General features: G+C 46.1%; 1 protein-coding gene across 1 annotated transcript in view; it reads left to right on the forward strand.

Annotated features, from left to right (window-relative positions):
- Positions 1 to 11,017, forward strand: part of LOC118969783 (antigen WC1.1-like) — a 36,070-nt gene extending 25,053 nt beyond the window's left edge. Inside the window, 7 exon segments of the mRNA XM_073222394.1 lie at positions 3,516 to 3,830; positions 4,013 to 4,045; positions 4,443 to 4,580; positions 4,977 to 5,072; positions 5,295 to 5,378; positions 6,378 to 6,530; positions 10,791 to 11,017. Coding sequence (XP_073078495.1) covers positions 3,516 to 3,830; positions 4,013 to 4,045; positions 4,443 to 4,580; positions 4,977 to 5,072; positions 5,295 to 5,378; positions 6,378 to 6,530; positions 10,791 to 11,017 — 1,046 coding nt within the window.
- The last annotated feature ends 9,517 nt before the right edge of the window (positions 11,018 to 20,534 follow it).

Consider the following 20,534-nt stretch of genomic DNA (forward strand, 5'->3'; position numbering starts at 1 on the left):
CTGGGACCCCAGTCCCGGCTGGTGCCTCATCCTCGCACTTGTCCCCTTGCCTCTCTGTGTTTCTCTGCTCCTCTCACGCCTCTCGCCCAAATCTTCTGTGCAACCCGCTGGGATTGGGAGCCCACCATTGCCAAACTCCTCATCACCTCAAGCCCCTTCACTGTCATGACGGCTCCAATGCCTGACTTCCTCTTGAAAACACTGGTTCCCCACCAACCACAGGCGGCATGCTTCCATCAGCACACTTGTCTCTACCCAGTTGGGAGTGGGGATCCTTGCTCAGTCGTCATTGCCAGCACTCCTTCCTCTGCTCCTTCTCAGCATCAGGACCTTGAAACTCCCCACGAGGCCATCCCAGCCCCTACTTCTGCTTGGTGCTGTCATCACCCGCCTTCTGATCTCCCTGCCATGTCCCTCGGGGACTGAGCACCAGCCTGCAGCTCTCATCCCTGCCTCACTGCCGGAGCCACCAGGAGCCCCGTCACCACCCTTACCACACCTGAGACCCCATCTTGCCCCTTGGTTCACTGCGTTCCTGTTTCTAAGCACCTTCCTGCCTTTCCCCCTCTTGCTGCGTTCACGCTGCACACCCTCAGCAGCTGTGCAGGTGCATCTTGACTGCTTCACACCCACTCTGCCCGAGGCCTCCGTCCTGATGGCTCATCACCACTAAGGCCAGTTACCACTAACTTTTCATTCACACGTTGGGGCCCAATCTTTTCCTCATTCAGTTTTTCTTACTTTCTATTCTCCTCCTATCTACAAATTGTTTCCTTGGCCAAATCAGAGAATATGAGCCAACACTGTAATCATTCCCCTGCAACTGCCTTCAACTCCCTTGCTGCTTCTCCGTCTGCCTCACCTGCCACAGTCAGTCCTGGGCAAGGTCAGCTGCATAAGGAATCCCTCCTGCACTGGACTAAAGGAAAGTCAGAAGGGAGAACACAGTCCCATTGCAAGGCTCCTCCTGAATCCAGGGGCACCACTGCACTGTGCACCCCACCGGGCACCATGGTTCCCATGGGAAACTCCAGCATGGTGCTTGCCCTCTCTTTGAAGTTAGTTTTTACACATTTTCTGCTCTTGCAACAATGTCTACACCTGATCCCCACCGACCATTCCCTTACTGAGAAGTGGCAAGAGTCAGCCTGAACAGCTCACCTTCCTGTCCCCAAATCCTCTGGCTCAGGGTTGCGAGCAGACTCCACCCTTTCTGGCCTCCGGGGTCAGAGGCGCAGTTCTCATTGGACCAGCTCTTCCACGTGGGCTGCAGCGCCTAATGGCATCTCCTTGTCGATGTCTCACACCCAGTGATGCCTGTTTCCTGGCAGTGCGCATTCTCCCCACTAGGGTTCACGTAGGCTGGGGCCTCTAACGTCCTAGAAAGCAAGAACAAACGCAGTTTTCCTTGATCCTCCTGCCCCCTGGCCACTCCCCTCCATGTCCCCTCCCGTCCTCAACCACATTTCCAGAAGCATGGTCCATGGTCCTCGCTGTCCCCACAGCTGTGTGTCTCCAGCTGCTCTGAACACATGCAGGACAGCGCTGCTGGCCAGCGTCCTCGGAATGGGTGAGGACAGGAACCGGCAGGCTTCGCTCTCCTCCTTATCACTGACCTTTCAGCAGCACCCAGCAGGGAGACCCCTCTTTCTTCCCCATGGTTTTTCCTCCCGACAGCCACGGTCCCTCCTGACATTCCTACTCCTCCTCATTGCCTGTTGCTCTGACCCCTCTGGGGTAGGGGCCCTGGGCTCAGCCTCTGGGCCTCACACACCCAGCACTCCCATCATGCTCGCTGCCCTTCCTCCCTGGAACCCCCCAACCAAGGCCTTCCACGAACCACAGCTGTGCAGAGACAACTCTGGAATATGTACATTCAGCACTCATTTTTCCCTCTAACTCAAAACCTATCTATCCCGTTCCTGTGTGGCAGCTCCACATGACTGTCAGTGGCCAACTTTAGTCCAAGGAGGACGTCTGACCCCCTCCACATTCCTGCTCCTCGCTTTGCTCCCCACCACATTCCTCACTGCAGGAAATGTCACCGCCACTCCTCAGCCACCTAAACTCAACACACAGGACTCAAGCTTCCCTCACTCACTTCCAGCACAACAGCAAGTCCTGTTGGCCTGACGTCCACTGTGTCCTCTTCCTTCCCATCGGCCATCATTACTGCCACTTCGTCCAGGAAAGATCACCGCCTCCCTGGATTATTCCAACTTTTCCAGTGGGCACCTAGGCCCAGTCTTTCTCTCCTATATGTATCTTTCTCTGTCACTCAGTGTGAAGTTTTAAAAATCAGTTTGTGTCTCCTTTTCTGTGTATAAGCCAGGTGCTTTCCTATCCAAGCTGAGAGACAATGCACATTTCTCACCTTGTTGCCAAGGCCATCACGATCTGTCCCCTGCTCCCCTCTCTGCCCTCCTCTCACACCACCTTCCACGCAGTCGGTTTGTACATTGACTGTTCACAAAACCGGCTGACAGGAGGCATGTAAGGGGGACACACATGTCTACCTTCAGGCCTCAGTTCCTCACCAGACAGAAAGTAATGGTCCTTCCCGTGAGCCATCCGTGTGTGTTCTCAGCACCTTGTTACTAGCTGTTCCCTCCTCTAAATATTTGGCAGGTATTTAAGGAAAGGAGGGGTAGTCACACCTGTTAATAGATATGAGTCCACCAGGGAAATGAGAAGTGCCAAGTGCCCATGAGAGGTCCTCGTGTGCCACTGACTGTCTAACAAGAACCCTTCTGAGGGGGGCATGTTTGGGTGGATAGTAGACCCCAGAATGGAAGTCTCAGAGAAGGTGTTGGTGAAAGTACACCGGCCTTCTGAGAAGCTGTGAAGGCTAAAGAGTGAGAAATAACGTGCTGGAGATGTCCTCCATGCTGGAAGTCGTTACTAAATTAAGAGGCAGATTACTGTTTTAGTGATTAGCAAGAATCTAAACGAAGTAGATTTCTCTCGATTTTTTTCATCAATTTGTTCATTCCGTAAGTATGTACAGCACGCCTGCACACAACGTTCATGGAGGATTCTCAATGCCCGAATGAATGAGTGAGCGTGCCAGGCACAGGGCTCTCGGCAGACATAGAGGGGAAGGAGCTCTCTTTCAGGGTGTGTGTGTGTGTGTGTTTGTGTGTGTGTGTGTGTGTGTCTGTGTGTGTCTTGGGAATGTGCGGAGTGACACACAAGTAAACAGATGAAACCCTGTCAGCTGGTGAGAAGAGCTAGATCCAGGGAACCGTCCCATAACTCGGCCCACTAGGTGGTCATGAAGCCCGTGTTTTCACTTGTCCGTGGGACTGAACCAGGGGCCTTAGGAGGCCTTGTTTGGGACAAGACACCCCAGGTGTCCCTGACGCAGTGCTGCCCCTCAGTCAGCTTCCGCAGCCCAGAGCTGCCCCGCGGCCGCCCCCTGCACAGGTACGCCAGCCCGCCTTCCTCCCCGCCGGCGCCCAGGGGCTCCGTCGCCCACCCCAGGGGAGGTAAGAGAGGGCGCTGTGCCTTTCCAGACAAAGACAAGCTGCGGCTCAGCGGGGGAGACTCGGCATGCGAGGGGCGCGTGGAGGTGTGGCACGCCGGCTCCTGGGGCACCGTGTGCGACGACTCCTGGGGCCTGGCCGAGGCCGAGGTGGTGTGTCAGCAGCTGGGCTGTGGCTCTGCCCTGCGTGCCCTGCCGCAGGCGGCCTTTGGTCCAGGAAATGGGAACATCTGGCTGGACGAGGTGCACTGCGGGGGCCGCGAGCCCTCCCTGTGGGCCTGCTCGGTGCAGCCCTGGGGCCAGAGCGACTGCAAACACGAGGAGGACGCCGGGGTGCAGTGCTCCGGTGAGTGGGGCCCAGGCTGTTCCCAGTCCCTGACTCCCCTGCTGTGCAGGGCGCTGCCTCCCGGGCAGGCGAGTGTCTGGTCTCCTGGTATCTGGGGAGGCACTATGTGCAGGTGGTGGGAGGGCACCTGTGCTCCTGCCCCCAGCTCCTACCATGGCCCCCTCTCCTTCTCTCCTCTGCAGGGGAGAGGACAACGCTTCCCCCGACCCGGCCAAGTAAGTGGTTCTGCTCTGAGCCCCAGGAGCAAGGAGGCTCACATGTTTTCCGGGACCTGCTTTAAATTCAACGATAGAATCTACATATTTCTGGCAAAATTAACCTATGCATATAGGAAGGGCCTGATGACCCCATGTTTGCAGTCCTATAGAGTGGGGCAGGTGGATGCCCCAACGCTGACACCTTTCAGTTAATAACAATCCTGGCAAACCAGACTCAGAGGGCATTTACCACGCTTGGGGCAGGACCTGGGTCAGTCCCCCCGTGGTGTCCCAGCAGCCTCGCTGTGTCTGAATGCTGACTTCATGGCCTCGGGTGCTCAGGGTGCGGCCAGGATAAGAAGGGCTCTCCTGGGCCTCTGAGTCCCCTGAAGGCTCCTGGTCCCTCTCTCCCCAGACACCAGTTCGGGCACAGCTGCTGTCGCCGGCGTCCTCTCCCTTCCTGGGATCCTCTGCATCATCCTGGGGGCGCTCCTCCTCCTGGTCCTCACCATCCTGGGGATCCAGCTGCACCGGCGCAGGGCAGAGCACCAAGGTGGGCCTTAGGGATGCCAAATGGTCTGCAAAGGAGTGGGGAGGGTACGGAGCAAGGTGTGCTATCAAGAAAAGTCTCCATCCTCATCACCTGGCACAACTCCACCTGGTCTACGGTAGCCTTCAAGGTTTGGAAGAACTGACCCCTTGGTCCCAGGCTGAATGTGTGGTCTGTCAAAACTGAGGCTTCCACTGTGAACAGTGTCAGTAGAAATTGACAGGAGGACCAAGATCAGGGTCAGAAACCTGGTTGTGTTCCCAGAGGGCACAAGTCTCAGAAGGGGGCCCAGCAGCCCTGAGGGGCTCTGAGTGGTGAGCTTAGCAAGCACCAAAGCTGAGGTGCCTTTGTAAAGGGAGCCCCGCCAGGGCCCTGCCTAAGCTTACACCGCTTTCCCAGCCTTATCTGCTTTTTAAGATGCCATGGGTGAGGCCTTGTACCAGGAGATTGATTACCTCGTACAACCAGAGAACGTGGACCTGGTGGACAGTCCAGGTATGCCGCCCACCTGCCCCGGTGTGCATGCGGTAGCTGTGGGTGGTCATCAGCAAGGACAGACCCAGCCAGCAGCCTCCCCCACACAGTCAGCACCCCCTGGGCAGCTGCCCCAAGCCTCTCTGCAATTATGAGCCTCAAGGTGTCTCCTGAACTGTGGCCCAGGGCCTCCTACCGTGGGAAAGCTTGTTCTTCCATCTGGACTGTGTTTCTCCCCACCAGGTCACCTGTCCAATGACTCAGTGACTAGGCTGCCATATTACACAGGGAACAGGGAGGAAGATGGAGACCTTGAACCTTTACCAGGTAGGTGTGTGGGTGGGGGGTTGCGGAGGGGAAATAGGACCCTCTCCTGGGAACTCCCCCTGTAATCTGATGGGAGGGAGGTCTTCTCTCCAGTTTACAGCAAGTTTTCTTCTTTCTGCCCATCTGTGACCTCAGAAAGGGGAGGTTCAGACTCAGTTCCCTGAATCCCCAGCTGCTCCTATTCAGTTACACATGTGCGTCTAGTGTACTTTTATGGATTCAATGACAATGCTTTTGTTTTTTAGAGGTAACATCTGAAATTGATGATCTGGAAAATTCTGTAGCCAGGGAGGTCATTGGGAAGCATGGCTGGACCCTGGGATAGTGTGATATTTGGATCACTTCATGGGTTATGTGTAGACTGAGACAGAAATCTTGATGCTGCTAGGCCCTGGAATGTGCAGAGGGCCAGGTGCCTGTGCTCATCAATTGCCAAAAGCTCTTTTTATGAGGGACCTACGAGAGGAGACTGTCCCCCTGGATCTTCTCCAGATGGTTAAGATGGGCAGCATTTAGGAAGAGGCCTGTGCAGAGGTGCCAGGAGATTGGCGTTGAGGTCACCAGGGCCCTAGAGCGGATACAAAGCCAGGCCTCCTGTGACTGGGACTCCTGGCATCTGCTGTCTCTGGTGCAGCATGCCCAGCTTGTGTCTGCCTGCCAGCTCCGTGTCTCCCACAGCTGCAGAGCCCTGGTGCACAGCCTGGCTTCTCTGGGTCCTGATTCCTCCTCCCTCCATCACTGATCTGTGCATATTGTGTTACAACACTGTCCCTGTGCTTGAAAATAGCACCTGAAACTCACAGCAGAACAGCTCTGCTTGATGCTTTGGTATGAGACGCCAGGCTGGAAAAGTATGTAGGAGTAATTTGAAGATTTTAATGATTTCTGAGAATGTTGTAATCAAATGCTTGCCTTTGACTTTCCAGCTAGTAGCATCTCTGCCCTGAAGGGACCCGGAACATCCGCTAGCCAACCACATTTTCTGCCCCCCTTGTCTAGTTTCGGACCCTCCAGGACTGCGTGACAGTGCCACAGGGGATGGTTACGATGATGTTGATGTGTTACCCATTCCTGAAATTCCTTCTTCCCCTGGAATGAGTAAGAATTATTTTTTCCCAGGAGAGGGAGGTAGTGCCAGGTATTCGCAGACAGGTGAGTGGGCACCTCTGTGTACAGTTGCCTTACTTCCTTGTCATGGAGAAGAGGTATTTGGACCCATCAATGCCCACTTTTTCTTTTTTTTTTTTAATTTTATTTTCGTATCATTAATCTACAATTACAGAAAGAATATTATGTTTACTAGGTTCCCCCTTCACCAAGTCCCCCCCACATACCCCTTCATAGTCACTGCCCATCTGCATAGTAAGATGCTGTAAAATCACTACCTGTCTTCTTTGTGTTGCGCAGCCCACCCCGTGTCCCCCATGCACTATACATGCTAATCATAATGCCCTCTTTCTTTTTCCCTGCCCTTATCCCTCCCTTCCCACCCATCCTTCCCAGTCCCTTTGCCTTTGGTAACTGTTAGTCCATTCTTGGGTTCTGTGATTCTGGTGCTGTTTTGTTCCTTCAGTTTTCCTTTGTTCTTATACACCACATATGAGTAAATCATTTGGTACTTGTCCTTCTCTGCTTGGCTTATTTCACTGAGCATAATACCCTCTAGCTGCATCCATGTTGTTGCGAATGGTAGGATCTGTTTTTTTCTTATGGCTGCATAATATTCCATGGTGCATGTGTACCACATCTTCTTTATCCGTTCATCTACTGATGGACATTTAGGTTGCTTCCATATCTTGGCTATTGTAAACAGCGCAGCGATAAACATAGGGGTGCATCTGTCTTTGTCAAACTGGAGTGCTGCATTCTTAGGGTAAATTCCTAGAAGTGGAATTCCTGGGTCAAATGGTATTTCTATTTTGGGCATTCTGAGGAACCTCCATACTGCTTTTCACAATGGTTGAACTAGTTTACATTCCCACCAACAGTGTAGGAGGGTTCCCCTTTCTCCACAATCTCGCCAACATTTGTTGTTGTTTGTCTTTTTGATGATGGCGATCCTTACTGGTGTGAGGTGATATCTCATTGTGGTTTTAATTTGCATTTCTCTGATGATTAGCAATGTGGAGCATCTTTTCATGTGCCTGTTGGCCATCTGGATTTCTTCTTTAGAGAACTGTCTATTCAGCTCCTCTGCCCATTTTTTAATTGGATTATTTGCTTTTTGTTTGTTGAGGCATGTGAGCTCTTTATATATTTTGGATGTCAACCCTTTATCAGATCTGTCATTTATGAATATGTTCTCCCATACTGTAGGATACCTTTTTGTTCTATTGATGGTGTCCTTTGTTGTACAGAAGCTTTTTAGCTTGATATAGTCCCACTTGTTCATTTTTGCCTTTGTTTCCCTTGCCCGGGGAAATATGTTCATGAAGAAGTCACTCATGTTTATGTCCATGAGATTTTTGCCTATGTTTTTTTCTAAGAGTTTTATGGTTTCATGACTTACATTCAGGTCTTTGATCCATTTGGAGTTTACTTTGGTGTATGGGGTTAGACAGTGATCCAGTTTCATTCTCTTACATGTAGCTGTCCAGTTTTGCCAGCACCATCTGTTGAAGAGACTGTCATTTCCCCATTGTATGTCCATGGCCCCTTTATCAAATATTAATTGGCCATATATGTTTGGGTTAATGTCTGGAGTCTCTATTCTGTTCCACTGGTCTGTGGCTCTGTTCTTGTGCCAATACCAAATTGTCTTGATTACTGTGGCTTTGTAGTAGAGCTTGAAGTTGGGGAGCGAGATCCTCCCACTTTATTCTTCCTTCTCAGGATTGCGTTGGCTATTCGGGGTCTTTGATGGTTCCATATGAATTTTTGAACTATTTGTTCCAGTTCATTGAAGAATGCTGTTGGTAATTTGATAGGGATTGCATCGAATCTGTATATTGCTTTGGTCAGGATGGCCATTTTGACGATATTAATTCTTCCTAGCCAGGAGCATGGGATGAGTTTCCATTTGTTAGTGACCTCTTTAATGTCTCTTAAGAGTGTCTTGTAGTTTTCGGCGTATAGGTCTTTCACTTCCTTGGTTAGGTTTATTCCTAGGTATTTTATTCTTTTTGATGCTATTGTGAATGGAATTGTTTTTCTGATTTCTCTTTCTATTAGTTCATTGTTAGTGTATAGGAAAGCTACAGATTTCTATGTGTTAATTTTGTATCATGCGACTTTGCTGAATTCCGATATTAGTTCCAGCAGTTTTGCAGTGGAGTCTTTACGGTTTTTTATGTACAGTATCATGTCATCTGCAAATAGTGACAGTTTGACTTCTTCTTTACCAATCTGGATTCCTTGTATTTCTTTGTTTTGTCTAATTACTGTGGCTAGGACCTCCAGTACTATGCTAAATAACAGTGGGGAGAGTGGGCATCCCTCCCTTGTTCCTGATCTCAGAGGAAAAGCTTTCAGCTTCTCACTGTTCAGTATGATGTTAACTGTGGGTTGATCATATATGGCCTTTCTTATGTTGAGGTACTTGCCCTCTATGCCCATTTTGTTGAGGGTTTTTATCATGAATGGATGTTGAATTTTGTCGAATGCTTTTTCAGCATCTGTGGAGATGATCATGTGGTTTTTGTCCTTTTTGTTGATGTGGTGGATGATGTTGATGGGTTTTCAAATGTTGTACCATCCTTGCATCCCTGGGATGAATCCCACTTGGTCATGGTGTATGATCCTCTTGATGTATTTTTGAATTTGGTTTGCTAATATTTTATTGAATATTTTTGCATCTACTCTCATCAGGGATATTGGTCTGTAGTTTTCTTTTTTGGTGGGGCCTATGCCTGGTTTTGGTATTAGGGTGATGTTGGCTTCATAGAATGAGTTTGGGAGTATTCCCTCCTCTTCTGTTTTTTGGAAAACTATAAGAAGAAATGGTGTTATGTCTTCTCTGTATGTTTAATAAAATTGCCAGGTAAATCCATCTGGCCTGGGGGTTTTGTTCTTGGGTAGTTTTTTGATTACCGCTTCAATTTCGTTGCTGGTAATTGGTCTGTTTAGATTTTCTGGTTCTTTCTGGGTCAGTCTTGGAAGGTTGTTTTTTTCTAAGAAGTTGTCCATTTCTTCTAGGTTTTCCAGCTTGTTAGCATATAGGTTTTCATAGTATTCTCTAATAATTCTTTGTATTTCTGTGGGGTCCATCGTGATTTTTCCTTTCTCGTTTCTAATTCTGTTGATGTGTGTTGACTCTCTTTTTCTCTTATTAAGTCTGGCTAGAGGCTTATCTATTTTGTTTATTTTCTCGAAGAACCATCTCTTGGTTTCATTGACTTTTTCTATTGTTTTATTCTTCTCAATTTTATTTATTTCTTCTCTGATCTTTATTATATACCGCCTTCTGCTGACCTTAGGCCTCATTTGTTCTTCTTTTTCCAATTTCGATAATTGTGACATTAGACTATTCATTTGGGATGCTCACTTTTTCTTTACTGTCAGCGCCATATCCCTGATGAGATCAGCTCTTCCCTGTCCCTGACATACTGTAGCTATTTCATCTCTCCCGAGAGGAGAAACATTGTGTCCTCTGCGTCCACATCCACCATCAGTTGGATGCAGATGTGTATGAGTTGCAGAGGCTGTGTTCCCATTTCTCATGCCCCAAATTGAGATACATGTTCTGACAGTAATGCGGGGCTCTTTCAGTTGTGGGAGGTATTCTGGACAGTTTTTAAGAATCAATTTAATGTAAATTTGTGAACTCTAAGGACTTGTTTTGGGGGATCCATGTAAGCAAATGTTTAACATTGACATTACCCCCCTGTTAATGCATCATATGCAAGGGACTCCATTAGAGTCACAAAGTCAGCGCAGGGAGGAAGTTCAGAGACAGTTTCTCTCACTGTTTCAAATGACAGACAGAGATCGTCATTCCCTAGGACTGGGCTTTCTGCTTCTGTGTGAGCATACGGTCCCCGGGGAACAGGAGACTGGGATGTGGGTGAGCCGCTCCTTTGTGGCATCTGGCCGAGGACCCAGATTGTTTCCTTGAGTGCTTTTAGGTCAGATTTGATCGGTTATGGAGGAGTTGAGGGTTGGAGATGTGAGGTGCTCTGTGGAGGTCATCTCCTGCCTCCATCCATTCCTGAGGACGCCAGAGCAGACCGCTGCACAAGGGAGTGTTCACGTCTCTTTCCCCTCCTTGCCATTACTGGTGCATCGCCTTTCCTATTGTTAAGATGAAGACAATATTTTGCACTGCACAGCTGAGTCACTGTGGAGTAGCTTTGTCTAGACTTTCAGACAAGCTCTGGGTCCCCACACGTATTTTGTCACCACTTAGTACTCAGCTCACCAGAGGACTGTGGCCCTTCATCCCCATGGACACCACGATTCTCCTGACTGTTTCAGGCACCTCTCTGCAGTGTCCCAGGGAAGCTGTCAGCTCCAGCCTGGGAGAGCAGGGATCCTTGCTGGTGCTGGGACAAGAGGACCCTGGGTATGATGACGCTGAGCTTAGCACCGTGTAGTGCCACTTGGAGCAAATGACTCTTCAAGGAGTCCTTTGTGACACTGTTTCTCAAATAAATGAAAATCCTGTCTTCCTCCTTGTTGCAATGTTTTATATGTACCTGTGATGAAAGGGATTCTTCACAATAAGCACTCTGAGCTTCACAGATGAATTCTGGTCTCATTAGCATCTATATTCACCCCCACTGGCTTTGGAAAATGCAGTCTTCAAAGCACCCCCTTCTCCAGGTGAAAAATCAGCGTTCTCTCTCCCTTCTCAGTACTCCCTTCCTTCCTTTAGATGGAGAGAAGTCCATGCTTTCCTTGACTAGCATACGACTCTGTAGTCTGGCTCTGAACTCGTGCTTTCTCTAGGGAGAGAAACTCAAAACGTGTAACTGAATATTCCAAATCCTGCCCATCTTCTACTAAAACCTGCACATGAGGTTCAAAGTGATCAGGGGTTTGTCAGGCCAAAGGGAAGTGGATGCAGCTCCTCTCCTTTTGCCAAATTTTTGTGGAATATTATTACAAAACTCCACTACAGCTGACTTTGAACATCACAGGGATTTAGAGGTGCTGGCTCCCTGTGTAGTTGAAAATGCACATTTATCTTTTGACTTCTCTGAAACTTAGCTACTTTTAGCCAGCTGTTGGCTGGAAATCTCCCCAATAAATAGCCAACTAACACATATTTTGTATTTCATGTATATTATATACTATATTCTTGCAATAAAGTAAGCTAGGAAAGAACATGTTTTTTCAAATTGCTACAAATCTCCAAAAACTTTCCAATATATTTATTGAAAAACATCCATGTATAAGTAGACCCAGTGCAGTTCAAACCTGTGTTGTTCAAGGGTCAACTGTACTGCCTAACAGTATATTTTACTCTAACTGCATTTCCTTCTTTTCTAGTTACTCCCCAACATCCTAAATCTCCACCTCCTCCTTCAAGTTGAACTTTCAGTAGTTCATTAATCCTGTTGTTTCCCTTCCTTTGTCATTAGTGTCTCTTGTCTACTGATTTCATTGACTGTATTTCTGTAGACACCCAATCACTCTCATCTCCCCACTGAAGAAGCATCTTAAATGTCTGCATTTGCTTCAACCTCTTCCTGTCCCAAATGAGCCTCACACGTTTACTGGAGTTGTACCAAAAGAGTAGAAAGAGCTGCGGGAAAAGGGGCAGGCAGTCAAGCAAAACAAACAGAACAGCCCTTCTCACACCCACAGGGCCTGTGGTGACGGCTGAAAAGACACGCTAGGCAGGTGTGGTTTCTGCAGTGTAAAGGAAGGCTCAGTGCTCACAGGGGCTCCGGAGAGGCCCCCCTACCCTCCGCCGCTTCGGAGGGGATACCTCAGCCTTAGGGGACCTGGGGGAGATGCGGGTCTGCAGATGCTGAGAAGATTTGGCTTGCAGCTGGCGGGTGGCTGGCAACCACATGTTCCAGGAGGGCGAGGCAGGGACATGGCCCTGGGCTGCCTGGCGGATCCTCCTTCAGGGTTACAGGAGGACCAGTTTCCTTGTGCACAGCCTTACCAAGAGCTTCTTCAAAACTGGATAAGGCTGAGCAAACCACCAGCAGGTCAGAGGTTGCCCTGAGACATCCCTGAACCAACAGGCGAATTCTTCATCCTGGCCAATGCTCACATATGGGAAACCCTTGGGCCACCAGGACCACTTCGCGGGCTCATGCCCATGCACCACGCCCTCACCTTCTGCCCTTGTCGGGCCTCTATCCACAGAGCAGCACCTACTCTTTCTTACTCCATAAGAGGCCATGCCTTATGAGTGCTCGCACCCAAATCCTAAGAACCTCTGTATATTCAGCCTTTAGAGGTTAATGTGGGGCAGTTGGAATTCTGCAAACTAATGGGGTAAGAACAGAGACTTTGCCTGTTTCCCCTTGTCACACACCTGGCTCCATTTCCTGCCACCCCACACTTTCCCTGTCACCCAGTACCCCTGCAGCCCACCTCTGTGCTCCGCTCTCCCTCTGTGCAGCCCAGTCCCCAGGATGATGAGGACCAGGAAGAGAAGGGCCCCAGGATGAGGCAGAGGGCCTGGGAAGGAGAGGACACCAGAGGGGCAGGACTTGGACTTGATCTGGTCCTTCAGCCAAGAGCATCTGGAGATGGGCAGGGGCACGCGAACTCTGCCTTTTGCCAACAATTCAAGAGAGCCTGGAAGCAAAGAAGCCTCCACCTCAGACTGTGAGCATCATGGGCGCCCCCAGGCCTTGTCCTGAGATAAACTCAACTCCACTCCAGTGTGGTCCAAAGCCGTGCTGGGCACTGATGATAGGGAGCTTCCCTGCTGCAACAGCCAAAGGGCCACATGACCTCAGCCCCTTTTCCTGGGCTTCCCCGACCAGAGTGTCCAACAGCTCCTGCTGAGGAGCAATTCTCCTGGGCAGGGGAAAAAGCACCATCACTTTTACCTTTTCAAGGGAAATTATGTAACAGATTCTAAACTTTTCTTACCTATTTTTCAGTATGACAGATGAACAAGCAAAGGAGATTATCACAGAAGAGGACACATTTTTTTTTTTTTGTTAAAATAAACAGATGTTTATTTTTTTTCCCACAGTTCATTGGGGGGTGTGCAGTAATCTGAGATGGAAGTGTCAACAGCATTGCTTTCTGCTGAGGCGTCTCTCCTGGGCTTGTAGACAGCCATCTTCTCCCTGTGTCTTCACATGATCTTGTCTGGGTCCTAATTGCCTCTCCTTATAAGGAGACTAGTCAGATTGGATTAGGGTTAACCCATATGACCTCTTTTTAACTACATTACCTCTTTAAAGGCCCTATATCCAAATAAAGTTACATTCTGACGTATTGGGGGTTAGGACTTCAGCATTTGAATTTTGGGGGAACACAGTTCAGTCAATACCTGAGCTGAAGGAGTTTTCTGGGTTGCCTGGAGTCAAATGCCTGGAGCCTTGGTTGTGCGTGGGGAGGCAGAGAAGGTCCAGAGCCCATGGAGGGAGAGCCTCCTGGTTCCCCACCAGCTTAGAAGAGGACACATTTTTACAAGGAATATGTAAGTAAGATTCAGAAACAGGTAAGCAGACATACTGGCTCACTTGTAAGACATAAATGTCTGCATGAAACTCAAATCAATATGCTGAGAAAAGCTACATTGAGAAGACACAGAGATAACAAACATAGGACCAACACACCCAAAAAAAGGAACATAAAAAATTGAAACAGAAGGAAAAGGCATACATTCAAAATAACACAAGAGAACAGAAATCTACGTGGCAGTGGCCATACACCAGCAGAGTTGGCATATCCTTTCCATATCATCCTATCAAACCTCCCACCCTGTGAGGTGACCATCTCTGAAAATGATGGCAGAACTCTGAGCAGTCACTCACTTTCAGGATCGGAGCTCTATCTCCCAACTCATCATGTTTAATTATAGAAAATTATCATCCACATAAAGTCTAATAGTTGAATATCTCTTGGGCCTCCACAAGAACAAGAGAAAGAGTCGAGGAGGGTAGTGAGCTTCTGCCTTTCATTTATCTATCCGCACATCTCCCACAGCTGTGGATTTCAGGCAGCTCCCCGCGCATCATCCTGGGTGTACCTGAGAAAGAGGGAAAGAAAGAGAGAGAACACCAACGGGCAGGAAGGAAGGGGGGCAAAGAAGGAGAAAGACAGTAGGGTTAAAGCAGCTGTTACCTTTATTTCAGACTTCAAATATCTTAGGATGAGATCTGTGGGCTTTCTAAGGTTACTGACTTTGAAGCTTCTATATTTGGTTTTTATTTAATTGTTGAGTTATTGAAAGAATTCCAAGTGTGTTCTATCTAGATAAGAAGAAGAAAATTGAAAATAACTGGTCCTAGACAGTAACTTGACAAAATCTATTAAAACTTACATGTGTATCCTTTGATTTAATAATATGAACATTGAGAGTAATCCTATGGTAACTCACCAGGATGTAGAGATACATGTACAGAAATATTTGTCACAACTTGTAAATGGGAAAAAATTGAAAACAATCAGACTACCAATGAACAGTCAAATGGTTAAATGAACTGTAGTACTATTCTCACATGAGTGAAGTAGTAAGCCATTGTTTTGTAAATGAGTTAGATATATATCCACGATATATTTTTAAGTAATAGAAGGCAATGCAATAATAATGTGTATCATATAATCTCAATTTTGTAAAAGCAAATAACAAGACACCATCAACACAAACACTTCTATGGGTACATGAGTTTGGGTATGTTTCAATGAAAATGGAAGATTTTGGAAAATGGTACTTACCAGTCTGTTAATCATTTATATCAGGAGGATGTCAATGGATAAGGAGGCATGGGATGTGATTCACTCCCTTTTTTACGTGTTTGTATATGTCTTCCTTGTTTACAACAAGTTCTTCAGAGAGAATTCAAGAAACACTAACTTTGAAAAGCTGGTGAGTGACCTCTGAGAACTGGCATGGATCTGATGCAGAGCCCATGGAGAAACAAGAACCCAAAAAATATTTTTCTTGGAAGTCAGGTTAAAAAATAGTTTCAGGAAAAGGAGGATGGTCGTAGTGTTCTATTAAAAATGAGATAAGCCCTCAGATATTCTAATTGCCTGTAGTCTAATAGAGTAGAGCAGACATAATTGTATTATATGGAAATTGCTCAAATTAAATATTCTGAATAAAGCGCTTTTTGCTATGTTGATAATTTAGCAATTTCCATCCTAATTGCTCCTACAGGATGGGTCAATCACAGCTCCCCTCAAACAAAGTACAAGGTGAGTGAACTCACCTGTTTTCTCACATCCCCACAGGCTACTCAAGTCGACCTGTGCCCAGGCTCACTGATGTTCCAGGTCATTCTTTAGATGAGGGACTCCAGACGTGGTCCACGCTCACACCCTCACTCTCAGCAAGAGGAACTCATGCAGAAAACCTCCTGAACATCCTGTATGCTCTTTCCTGGGATGTCGCGTCATCTGCGTTGAACAATTCTAGGCACCAAACTTGGGTGTGAATTTCAAAGTTGAGGGTGGGAGGGGGTCTAGTGGGAGAATGGACCAGCTCTCCTTATTCTGCCCCTATGTTCCAGGACCAATTTAAAGCTCAAATTCTGCATAATTGTTTTTCCCTTTTCCATTTCTAATTGCCTAGGTTACTTCTTCCATTTATTACTCAAGCCCATGTACATTCTTCCTCACTCTTTTCTCACGTCTACTTGGTTATCAAATCCTCTTAAAGTCAGTCTTTCCTTTCCAGTCTTTCCTCTTGTTTCTTCAGGACGTTGTCATTTCCTGCCCGTCCAGTTAGAAAGCCTTCTAAGTGATTTATACTAACCATATCTCTCTTCACCATTAGTGGATGGAGACAAATCGGCCCTCACCCTCAGCCCTGCACCCAAGTGGGACAGGAAGGCAAGGAAAAGGAGACCTAGGCGGAGGAGACCCAGAAGGAAGATGGACAGAAGAATCAGCAATTTAGGCCCCCCGGGTTCTACAGGTGTGGATGGAGGGGTCTGACATGCTTGAACTGTTACAGGAAGAATTTCAGACCAGTGACCTTCTTTGAAAAAATATTGCCTAAAGATCGACAGCTCTTTAAAATGCAAACATGATCCCCCTGTGATTCTTCAGGGGAGATAGAAAGAGAGAGAGAGCCAGCTAGCAGTGGCCAAGTAAAGATGACACCCCTAAAACAACCCACCACACAGTGAACTTGGGGAGGGGTTGCTGAACTAATACAAGATCTGAGAGTAGTGGCCTAGTTATAAGCTGAGCCCAAACTATTAATTAATGGTTCTGGATGCTGTTGGGGGTCCATCCTATGCTCATTCTTGTAATCTTCATAATTTCTAGCAAAGCATGGGGATTACAAGAAGCCCAGGGCTTCTGCCAGTGCCATGTGCACGGCCATTTGTCATAGGGAAGTGACGAAAGCAGCGCAGAGTAAGTGTACCCACCAAGGTTATTATATTTTACTCAGAATTCATGAGTCAACAATGACAAAATAGAGAAGTGGCTACTACAATTTTACTGTTAAAAATCAATAAAAATTAATGAAGAATAGGGGAGGATAAACTTCACCATCCAGATTCGGGAGAGTTCCAGGATGAGCCATGTTACGGATCGGATGCTCAGAAAGCAGCTGGGTCTTGATGAACAGACTTGCAGGGTGTTCAGACTTAGGGAAATAAGCAGCAATCATTAAGTGGTCTATGTTGCTTATGAATGAGCCTTTTGTGAGGACGGTCTGGGAAGGTATATCATCCCACAGCCTGCAACAGAAGCCAGAAAACTTCTCTGCACGGTACTGCTTATGGTGGAGCAGCCAGAATGTCATGTGGGGAAAGAATTTATAGGAAATTCTTTTCTATAAAGAGTGCAGTTCCCATATTAAGCTTGAAGGTCTGTCCCATTTTCTTTGGTAAGACTCACAAGAAGTCCGTAGATTGTCCCAGAACTTAACAGGTAGTTAACACCCATAAATACTTTATCTGGGCAGAGTGGAGAAAGTCACAAAGGCACGAATATGTCAGGGATGATGTACCATACCAACTTCCAATGTAATAACCCAGTGTGAGAGGTAATGCACGATTTCTACAGGGTCAGAAAACATAAGTTGCAGCATTCATTATGACAACATAACTAAATATGATCATCATAGAGCTACTAAAATCCTGCATAGAATTGCTCACTTCAGCAACACCTAGAGTAAGAAGTGAGGCTGAGAGGATTTGGATGTGGTACACAAGACCCGTCTCATACAACTTAATTTCAAGGTCAGAACTAGATGACAAAACTTGGCACAGACAGACATTATCAATCTATTTTTGGCTTGGGTAAGATGGCTTAAAAGAATTTCTTTCTTGACCCAGAGTAGTAAGTCCTCAGTTGTGGAACCGTCGCACTGGTGCCTTTCTACATCGTGCAAACTTCTAAGATTGTAGCACCACAGATGAATTGTTCAACTAGGGTCAAATGAATCATAGGACTTACCCAGAGCCACAAATTACCAAAAAAACAGGCACAAACAGGGAATCTATCTTTAGAATGCTCCCACACTGGCAGATGCACCTCCTAAAAGTCCTCTTTTTGGGTGGAGATGCAGCTAAGCACTAACTATGTGAGTGTTAACAAGTTAGATCAAAGAAGCCAGTTAGGTTTGAGGCTTCTCGCTATTTATATTTTGTTAAGTCACATAGGTGGAGAACTTATGTGATTAAGTTTCATCATCTGGTCTGACACGCTTCATAAATACATCCAGGCTTATTCATAATCATTGATCTTGACTGAGTATTTTATGTCCTGACAAAATATTTTTAGATAAGAATTTCCTTGGGTATCTTCCAGCTGGAAAATCGCTTAAGAATGTATTTTAGGAGGTCTGATAGAGATTAACACTGGCTTTGATGCCCTGGTGCAGGGGTTCAGCCAATTTACAGACCTGTTGTTAAATTTCTCCCTGCCAGAGAGATGGATTTAGGTCACTGATACTAAAAGAAATGACGTATATGTTATGGAACTGAAAACACTCACATAATAATGTGATTTTCATTTCTCGCTTTATATTTTTATCAAACTGATATAGGAATTTAATTACAGAGCCAAAAATGGACCAGGCTTCTGACATCAGTCCTCACTTCTGCCTTCCCTAAATACTGACCCAGATATGTCAAACATTTTAAAGCTTTTTGTTGATTTTTTTATATCTCCTTCAATACATTTATATAATACATTTGTTTTCTTTTCTAGTCAGTCGTCCTCTGCCCTTTCTATTTCAGCCAATGAGAATTAAGCACACTTTTATCCAACTCTCCCCTTCTCTAACTCCCAGTACTGCCTCTACCTGCACGATTAAACCCTTCCTATATTCCTAGCCTCCTAATATAGGAATATTAGAGTTTTAGTAGATTTATAGTCATCATTTACATTATTATGATTATACACACTACCCCTATTGAGTCACGTAGTATGTGACAAATGCTATTTCTTTTTCTGCAATATTTTAATTTTCTTTCATTACATTATTTGGTTAGTTTATATGTTTAGTGCTAATTTTACCCCCAAATCTCTGTTAATTCTTTGAATTACTTCACAAGACACTCAGACACTTATTTATATGCTCTATCAATTTGATCATCTTTAAGATCTGTCCCAGATCATTCTGTCATATGCACACTTGTTATTCTGGGGTTCATTTATGTAGGTTCATCAAATGTCCTTAATCATACATCCATCCTTTATACTCTTAGTTTCTGAGTTGTTTAAGAAATAGAGGGAGAGTGACATTTAAATTTGGACCAGGTTTTGTGATCTCACCCAGCTGGCATGTCTATCTGTACATGAGGCCCCCACTTATATAAAAGATTGAAGATATTGAGTTCACTAAGGACAGCCTTTTCTTAGAAAGTGTGAAACTGTGTTTAAAACTTCTTTGTAGAAAAACTCTGTTATCGGTGAAGACATTTGTGTGGCTGAATAGTTACTATAAATTATAATCTTCATCACTGCTCAGTGATTCTCAGGGGGTCTTGGTGTTCTCTGTCCAGTGTGGGTAATGGTTATTTAGAAAAGGATTTTGATTTAATTGACTGATATCTTTATTGTGTCCAAATTTGAGAATCTCAGAATTTTGCATACCCTTTTTGTCATTTTTTAGAGGGTTAGATCCAGTTTTTGTGCAGCTGAAGGAGGGAGGCAATTTTTGCAATCTTATCTAAATGTTCTGGATATAAGAAAATGGAAACCTCTAGACTTTATTGGTTATGCTCTTGTTTCCTGCTGTAACCTGGAGAGAGTCATGTAATCTTCACAAACTTCATATTTTAAATCATTGAGTGGGAACTCTGGAAATGGCAGAGTACCTTGGATTAAAGTAATCCTCACAAAGATAATAACTATAAACTCTAGGAAAAAATATATACCACAGCTATTTGAAGATACTGGAGAGTAACTAACTTAGCTACGGTGGCTTTGTCTGACATATATTGTAATTCGAGTCACAGAAAGCTGGAGGAAGTAAGCCCATGAACGAAGTAAAATGCACAGAGTGAAATGTCTGGCTGTGCAGTGCAAGTGGCTGGAGCTCAAGCAGAAAGTCGTAGTCTTCCCATATTGGGGAATGAGAGAATGGAGTGTGGGAATGCTGAGTGGCTAGAAAATGGTGGTAGTGGTGGAAGGAGAATCTCACAGCAGATGGACCTACAGGTGGAGATGTCCTGAAATTTGCATGTAAATTCTTAGATCCTTGCATGACATTTGAAATATGCATGATCAAGAGAGGCATCACAGATGCAGTGGAAGGTGGAGGCTGAAAGCCCTAGGGAACAAAGCAGAGGGCCTGGCTGCTGCCAATACCAAGGAAGAAAGAATTTAGAGTTTAAAGAGGTCAAACTGCCTGTAAGAACAAATCAACCCTTTTTAGAAAAGACACCAGAAGTTAAAGCCTCCACGTCATATGATCTATAATGTTCAATACACGAAATAATTACTAGACATGTAAAGAAACTGAAATGTGACACACAGTTAAGAGAAAAAGGAATCAGCAGAGCTGACTTTGAGATGACTCAGATGTTGGAGTTAGGAGACAAGGACTTAAAGCACCTATTTTAAATATGCTTATGAATTAAAAAGAAATAATGCAATAATGAGTAA

Source organism: Manis javanica, chromosome 15 (assembly GCF_040802235.1).
Source record: "Manis javanica isolate MJ-LG chromosome 15, MJ_LKY, whole genome shotgun sequence".
Lineage (NCBI taxonomy): Eukaryota > Metazoa > Chordata > Mammalia > Pholidota > Manidae > Manis > Manis javanica.